This window comes from Pyxicephalus adspersus, unplaced genomic scaffold, assembly GCF_032062135.1.
Source record: "Pyxicephalus adspersus unplaced genomic scaffold, UCB_Pads_2.0 Sca130, whole genome shotgun sequence".
NCBI classification, from domain to species: domain Eukaryota; kingdom Metazoa; phylum Chordata; class Amphibia; order Anura; family Pyxicephalidae; genus Pyxicephalus; species Pyxicephalus adspersus.
The window spans coordinates 2,543-11,058 of NW_027317137.1; the positions used below are offsets into that span (position 1 = coordinate 2,543).

At 35.4% G+C, this 8,516-nt stretch overlaps 1 protein-coding gene across 1 annotated transcript; it reads left to right on the forward strand.

Annotated features, from left to right (window-relative positions):
• The first annotated feature begins 4,713 nt into the window (after nucleotides 1-4,713).
• Nucleotides 4,714-6,960, forward strand: LOC140344890 (uncharacterized). The gene is made up of 4 exons (XM_072432086.1): nucleotides 4,714-5,009; nucleotides 5,454-5,567; nucleotides 6,333-6,415; nucleotides 6,583-6,960. Exons 1-4 carry the CDS (start codon nucleotides 4,798-4,800, stop codon nucleotides 6,786-6,788), a joined length of 615 nt encoding a protein of 204 aa, XP_072288187.1. The 5' UTR covers nucleotides 4,714-4,797; the 3' UTR covers nucleotides 6,789-6,960.
• The last annotated feature ends 1,556 nt before the right edge of the window (nucleotides 6,961-8,516 follow it).

The window sequence follows — 8,516 nt, forward strand, 5'->3', positions numbered from 1 at the left end:
TGGCGAGAGAATCTAAATTCATGTGATGTAATGCAAGTATGTATATAAATACTTCAAAATGGACATGGATTTACTACATAGACAAACGCTGGTATGTGTCTGCATATTTATGTTATGTAGCCGCTTTAGACCTACATTAGCAGTTAGTATATTAATAAAGAGCAAGGGAGAACATGGTTTTTGGCACACAAAAAAATGAATGTATTGTATAATAATTATTCATATGTAACAATACAGAGCATATTGATTCAAGTAGACCACTATATTCTTGTGGTCTAAGCAGTGTCACTTTGGCCCTATAGGCACACAGTCCTGTAGGACAAATACCCACCACTCATTCTCCAGCATATGAACTACATTAGCAGTCCACTAATTGGAATTTACACTACTATTCACCTACTTGAATTAGTAAGAAACAACCCCAACCTCTCACATGGTTCTTGTACACAACAGGCACTTCTTGCTAAATCAAGGTCCCTTTTACATTTTTTTTTTCAGGTGAAATCTGAAGAAAATCTAGATGTCATGAGCAGATTAATTCATGTACTAAGAGTACATTTATCATTAACCTTGGAAGGATTTTCATCAGTACTTTTGTTTCTTTAGGATGCCATTAATACTGGTAACGGCCAGCCGGCTGAGCGTCTTTTAGACATTCTGCTTCCTGTCATTCTCGATCATCTACTTGTACCTGATCAAACTTTGGATGAAGTGTTGATTAAGAGGAAATGTGAAAGAACTGGAAAAGCACTGGATGTTCTGATTAATATCCTTTAAAACTGGTAATTTTTAAATGTGTTTTCAGAATTTCATATTACTGTTTCTAAATATTGGTACATTTTTCCACAGCTCATGTTTACAATACCTTATAAACCACATTAGGGTATGCCTTAATTATAAGACTGCATCCATGACCTAAACAATTTAAATTCTTTTATGTGTTCATTGGCAATATGTTTTTACACTTATGGTCATATGTAGATCAGGTCACTGAAACTCCAGGAAAACATGTAAATATACAGATGAATTATATATAAGAGAGCTGTCTTGCTGTATACGAATTTACATTTTCGTGCATCTAGTCCTAAAATGTACACTGCTTTGCCAGACAGCACTGCCAGGAGATTGACGCCACTTCCTCCTATAAAATGCACTGCTGAGCACAAACCCACAGCCTGCAGATTGGTTATTAAAGCTCAGATGACTAATGAGGTTTTCTTCTGCTTATTTAATCCTTTATCCAATAGGCATGTTACTTTTCAGCACATCTACATGCAGTGCAACTTCTCCCTCTCTCTGTTTGGGTGCTGGTGCACAGAGAATTTGTCAGGTAATTGCATTAGTTATTCCAGTGCTCCAATATATATTATTCCAGGTTCTGTTTGTTTCTTTTTTGAATTATTTAACTGTTCCTTTCCTTAATTGTTCCCACCTCTTTGTGGTGAAGATGTATTAAAATCTTGCGTTGCTAGGACATTGGCTGTTAGCAAATGTGTTGCATTGGTAGACTACGAGTTCACATTTATCGGCGTGGATTCCAGCTTTGGTGCCAAAATGGTGGACTCTGAGATTTTGTAAGTTTGAGCTTTTATATTTATGTTATGAAAGCAAAGAAGGTTAGCGTCCTAAGGTGGTTTAAACTGAAGTTTAATTTTCATGGCAGGTGAAATGGGTCAAGAAGGTAATCAAACCTGAAAGAACTGAAATCAATGAATAATATGGGCAAGCCAGACACAGTAAGGCTCAGGAGGAAAGAGCTAAATGATACCAGATGTCCTCCATCCAGGGAATAAAAAATGCTTTATTTGACTTGCTGCAGCTTCTAAAGCACACTGGGAGGGATTGGAATGGTTGTCAGAGAACATGCAGCTGACTTGATATAATTTATAGAAATACCCCCTGAAGTTGAATGTAATTCCTTAATTTGTAACTTTAAATAGGAGCATAATTTTTTTGTATTTAGTATGGACATGCTTCCAACCACTGTTTGTATTTTAATGCCTCTCAAGGGATTCATAGCTTTTTTTTTTTTTTTTTTTCCTCTCTTAAAGCAATGTTTCTACAGATGTAATTTTGAAGACTCTAAATCTTATGAGCAAGCTAAAGCAAATGGTAACAAACATGGAAGCTGCTTTCTACAAGATATTGCAGGTACAGCATGTTACCATATCGTATGATAAAGTGTGCACCGTCTATACGTGAAATAAAGTCAGTCAAGTATAAGATAATCATTAAGAAAAATGTATGAAATGGGGGGAAAATACTTTTCCTGTGTATAACTCCAGGAGGTGAAACAAAGAATTGGCACACTAGCAAAAAATGTAAGTAAGCCCTCTTCCCCTATGGCATCACCACCACAATATTAGTCCAGCAACAACCCCTCTTATGTTGGTGGCAAGTGACCCCTACCCCCACAAAAATCCCCTATTTATATAGATGGTCAGTGAACACAGAAGTAACATCCTCCCTTATACTAGTAATCAGAAATCCCTTTCCCAACTGCACTGTAATTGCAATGTGAAGGCTAATGCAGAGGCTTTTAGAATGTACTTTGGAAGCAAAACAGACATTTTGTAGAAGATATTTAGATTTTTATATATATATTAGACTGTGGTTTATGTTTTGTGTGTGTGTGTGTGTGTAGCTGGACACAGTGCCACATCAAAAACATTGTAGCAAATTTAAAACCTTGCCTATTTAAAAAAAAAATTATATATATATTTATATTTTATATGTTAAACTGGCATGTTGGCATATTAAACTTTATTTTGTTGTATGTAAAAGACTGTTGTTCAATTTTCTGAAAAGTACTCTGGTTTTTTTTTTCCCCCACTGTAAAGAACATACTCGGTTATATACAATGCTAGTATTTGATTTTAAAATACCAATTTTGCATTTATCTAATACATTGATTTCATACAGGACAGTGGCTCAGCTAGAAGACACTGAAAACCAGAGAAAAGATTTGGCTAAGCAACTACAAGACAGAGAAAGTAAAATTCTAAGTAGGTGGAATGTAGATCTGTGTCCAATTTGTTTTAGAATAGATAACCTACTTCAAACTGTATCTTTATTCAAATAGGAATACACTAACATTTACAAGGAAATCTGATTTCTGTTTGTCAACTCATATTCCTGCAATGTATAACGTATGTAAAATGTATGCTTGCAGATTTCCAACAAAAGGTCAAGGGTCTAGAGGAGAAGGTTAAGTTAAAGCAAAAGGAGAAAGAAGATATGGAAGAAACTATTGACATACTTCGTAAAGAGCTGAGTAAAACTGAACAAGCCAGGAAGGAACTAAGTATTAGGGTTTGTATTTTTGTTTTGACCAAACATAGAGATTCATCTCTTTTATATACACTTGTTTTTGTTTAGTTTTAATTTACCTATATGTATCCTATCCACTTTTTTTGGCTTATAGAGACTGTTTGGAATGCAAAGAAAAACTGAGTATATGCTGGCCAGCCCTTAACCTTTTTGCTGCCAATGATGTGTACTTCACATCATGGCAGTGAAAAGTGCTAAAACAAGCTTACAGCTATATTAGCAGTCATATGTTTTTTGATTAAAATAGCTGGGTCCCTGTTAGATAAAAGTGATCTTTTATTATTTTTTTTTTTCTTGGACTCTCTTGCTCTTTCTGAGAACCTGGGGCCGCAATAAACAATGTGATATTGACAAGCAATAGCAGATGAAGATACATCTATTGCAAAAACTGCTCTGCTTAAAGATGTACCTGGAAGCAATCTACATGGAGTACTTCTGGATTTAGAGTTGTCTGATTTTGGCCAGTGCTGCTGGGTAAACATATAAGTGAGCACAATCAACTCCTGGTGTCCCTATTAAAAGGGCCCGTCACCAGGGAGACCCATCACCCTACCTTTTTATAGGGTTAGTAGTGCTTTAGGTCCTCTTAAACCCTACAAACCTTCTGATTATTATAATTTGCTTCAAATTTTATTTTTATTTTTTTTAACAAGAATGTGTTTCTCTACACTGCAGGCTTCTTCGCTTGAGGTTCAAAAAACACAATTGGAAGCACGTCTGGAAGAGAAAGAGGCAATTCTGAAAAGCCAACAGGAAGAGCTGAACAAGCATTCAAACATGATTGCTATGATACACAGCCTAAGCAGTGGCAAACTCAATGCAGGCAATGTGAACCTCAGCTTGTAGAACTATGATCTCTTAAACAGCACCTCCAATCGAGTAAGCTTGGGGTTAAGCTAGTGATGCTATACCCGTAGAATAATCACATCTGTTTTTATAAGCTGCTAAAATAACGTACAAAACATATTTTAAAACATTTTAAGAGCTGATGCAGGTATTAATACCCAGCATCTTTAGAACACATTCATTCCACTAATTAGCAGCATGATGTCATTTTGCTAAACTGTGTGATATATATTCTCAGAATGAACGCCAAACGCAGAACCGCTTCCCTCTTTATGTAGGACCTGAAAGCACTTATATCAGCAGAACTCCATGCAGATATATTGCTGTGGGGTTTTAATGTGTATTTCAAATAAATAATATATTGAATGTCTCTGTATGTCATAACTCAAATCAATGGACATGCAATGATTGAAAAGAAAAGGCATCAAAGAAAATCATATATCTGTAAATTGGCCATTAAAGGGTTCAATTGACTCTGGGGTTGGTTTAATTAACGTTCATAAGTGAGTGAATTTAAAGCAGTTAGCCTCCATCTTATTGGCTTCATCATATAATGTTTAAATGTGTCTGTATTACTTGACATAAATACCCGGTAACACTTTGCAGCTTTAAAGTATCTTTATGTCAATACTGCAGGCAAGAAAGATTGCTACACTGCTAAAGGAGGCAGAGAGGAAGAATGAGGAGCTGAGCTTACTCTTAAGGTCCCAGCAGCTGGAGTCTGAACGAGCCAAGAGTGACATTGAACAGTTATTTCAGCATAGTAAGAAGTTGCAAGCTGTGGCTGAAGAGCATGAAGCACTGAAAGTCTCCTATGCTGAACATATAACCAAGTAAGAAAGTTTTTATTTAAAATCATTGAAAATAAAATTAATTCCCTTATGTCAGCTCCAGAAGTTACCAGTTTCTATTTTCATAGAGAATAGGCATAATTTTGACACCAAGAGTATATTAAAAAAATGTCATCATTTTTATTTATATACCATTTACATTTTTCTTTACATAGAGCTCTCTTTGTTTACTAGATTTTTCACCCTATTAGTATACTTGTGTCTACCACATTTAGACATATTTTAGAAAGAAGCCATTAAAAGTAGCATTATGTATACACCTTCCACTGGCAGAATTCAGTCTGAAGGGTGGATTCTGGTAGCAGTTCTATCGCCTGCTTTTACAATCTTGGTAGCATTAGATGAAAATGTATGTACTGCTTGTGGCTCTTTAAATCACAACTGAGATATATAAAATGCCTAATCTGATTTCTGTTTTTTCTATAGGTATGAACTCTGTGAAAAGCAGCTCAAAGACTTACAAGGATCATACAATACCTTAACTAAGCAAGCTGAGACCATGAAAAAGTTAAATGATTCACTTAAGATTCAAAATGAAAAGTAAGGATTATTTTATTATTTATTTGTATTGTCTGGGTATGGGTATTTGCATTGTCAGGAACCACATTAGAGTAAAGCTACTTATAAATATGAGGGTATCTTCACTAATGACTAATGGCACCGTCCAGTCTTCAGGAAAAGATCTATAGAACAGGCTGGAAAACTTGTCCTGATAGCTCTTTATTCCTATGCAATAGGAATCTTAATATCCTAACAGCAGTGTCTGTATGCCTGCTCATCTTCTCCCCTGTCCGTTCCACTTAGCTTGCAGATTAACAAAGCCAGCATTCCTGAAGATGTCCCAAGATTTCTTCTTAAAGGGAATGAATTCCTTCAGGACATCCAACTGCACTGTAATTGCAATGTGAAGGCTAATGCAGAGGCTTTTAGAATGTACTTTGGAAGCAAAACAGACATTTTGTAGAAGATATTTAGATTTTTATATATATATTAGACTGTGGTTTATGTTTTGTGTGTGTGTGTGTAGCTGGACACAGTGCCACATCAAAAACATTGTAGCAAATTTAAAACCTTGCCTATTTAAAAAAAAAATTATATATATATTTATATTTTATATGTTAAACTGGCATGTTGGCATATTAAACTTTATTTTGTTGTATGTAAAAGACTGTTGTTCAATTTTCTGAAAAGTACTCTGGTTTTTTTTTTCCCCCACTGTAAAGAACATACTCGGTTATATACAATGCTAGTATTTGATTTTAAAATACCAATTTTGCATTTATCTAATACATTGATTTCATACAGGACAGTGGCTCAGCTAGAAGACACTGAAAACCAGAGAAAAGATTTGGCTAAGCAACTACAAGACAGAGAAAGTAAAATTCTAAGTAGGTGGAATGTAGATCTGTGTCCAATTTGTTTTAGAATAGATAACCTACTTCAAACTGTATCTTTATTCAAATAGGAATACACTAACATTTACAAGGAAATCTGATTTCTGTTTGTCAACTCATATTCCTGCAATGTATAACGTATGTAAAATGTATGCTTGCAGATTTCCAACAAAAGGTCAAGGGTCTAGAGGAGAAGGTTAAGTTAAAGCAAAAGGAGAAAGAAGATATGGAAGAAACTATTGACATACTTCGTAAAGAGCTGAGTAAAACTGAACAAGCCAGGAAGGAACTAAGTATTAGGGTTTGTATTTTTGTTTTGACCAAACATAGAGATTCATCTCTTTTATATACACTTGTTTTTGTTTAGTTTTAATTTACCTATATGTATCCTATCCACTTTTTTTGGCTTATAGAGACTGTTTGGAATGCAAAGAAAAACTGAGTATATGCTGGCCAGCCCTTAACCTTTTTGCTGCCAATGATGTGTACTTCACATCATGGCAGTGAAAAGTGCTAAAACAAGCTTACAGCTATATTAGCAGTCAGATAGTTCACTGATTTCAGAAAAAAAATGATGAAGACAAGCATGTTAAATGTTCCTGCATTGTCTCTAAGCAGTGTGATATTTCTGTGACAACAGTTGCAATTGTTCCATGGAACCAGCCTTTCTGGACATGGACCTAGGAGTACAGCTGACACCAAAATGGGCAGAAGGATTGTGAGAATGGTGAGTTAAAATCCAAAGGCCAATGTCAGAAAAGTTATAAACTGATTGCCAAGGTCCATCAGTGTCTACACCACTTGTTAGTTTTTGGAGGGACTCAATTATAAAAGACTCTAGAGGACTCCACTCTTCCACCAGACTGGAATTTGCTAAAGCACATACTGACAAACTACAGTGCTTCTTTCACATCAGCTTTCAAAGAAAAAACATTATTCCTACTTTGACATATGGAGGTGACTTGCCTATGTTTTAGGGATACCTTGAAATGTACTGTAAAAAGTTAGAACGCTCTGTTGAAGGCTTGTTTATGCCTACTCCTGAAAAGCATGGCTGTTAAGTGTTCCTAAAAGTCTACTCTGTTCCAGGATGGTTTTATTTTTTTTTCCAAAATATTTTTTATTGTTTTTTATACAAATATAGGAAGGAAATAGAGCAGAACACCAATACAATAAGGTACAAATGGTTGCTGGACAATAACAAATAACTTGTTAAAACAAGTAGACAAAAATTGGTAAGTGTGGGAACAATTCTGGTGCACCATTAAAACAATAGAAACAACAATATAAAGTACATTTTTCTGTCATCCTGAGACACTATCCCTAGTACTAGCATGCAGAACTACATTCAAAATAGGGATTCCCATAGTATAGTTTTCAGGCAAAAAGCTTGCAAAAAAAAAAAAAAGCAGTTGAACTTGTTCGGGCTTTTTAAACTGATAAAGCATGCAGCTCATAAATGAATGCACAAGCATTTAAGAGCAGTTGAATGCAAGTAATAAAAAAAAAAGCATTTGGACAAGGATTTTATTACCCTTGAATCACTGAACTAATATTTGGTTTTATAACCAATGTTTCACAACTGCTGCACATCTGTGTTATATGGAGTCGACCAACTTTTGACACCTGTGAACAGGTATTCCAGCCCAGGATAATTTGACTAAATTCCACAATTTTTGCATTTTTGATGTCACCCCACAAGTTTTCTATTCGATTAAGGTCCAGGGAATGAGCTTGCCACTTCATGACGTCAATCTTGTTCGTCTGGAACCAACACTTTTCTTTTTAATTGTTGTGATTGCGGTTATTATGTTGTTGAGACACCCATCTCAAGGACAAATACTCTTCAATATATAGCAACATGACCTCTTCAAGTATTTTGATGTATTCAGACTGATCTATGATCCCTGGTATGCGATAATTGCCCAACCAATATAGCATGAGAAACATCTCCATATCCCAATGTTTGTACCACCATGCTTCACTGTCTTCACAATGTACTGTGGTCTGAATTCAGTGTTTGGTGGTAGTCTGACAAACTGTTTGCGGTCCCTTGATCCAAAAAGAACAATCTTGCTTTCATCAGTCCACAAAT

What these genes read in the sequence shown, in the direction of transcription:
- LOC140344890 (XM_072432086.1), top strand. Translation starts at nt 4,798, where the DNA reads ATGTCAATACTGCAGGCAAGAAAGATTGCTACACTGCTAAAGGAGGCA. An exon ending in CTTAAGATTCAAAATGAAAA is followed by an intron (nt 5,568 to 6,332) that starts GTAAGGATTATT and finishes GATTTCATACAG; the next exon opens with GACAGTGGCTCAGCTAGAAG. An exon ending in CAGAGAAAGTAAAATTCTAA is followed by an intron (nt 6,416 to 6,582) that starts GTAGGTGGAATG and finishes GTATGCTTGCAG; the next exon opens with ATTTCCAACAAAAGGTCAAG.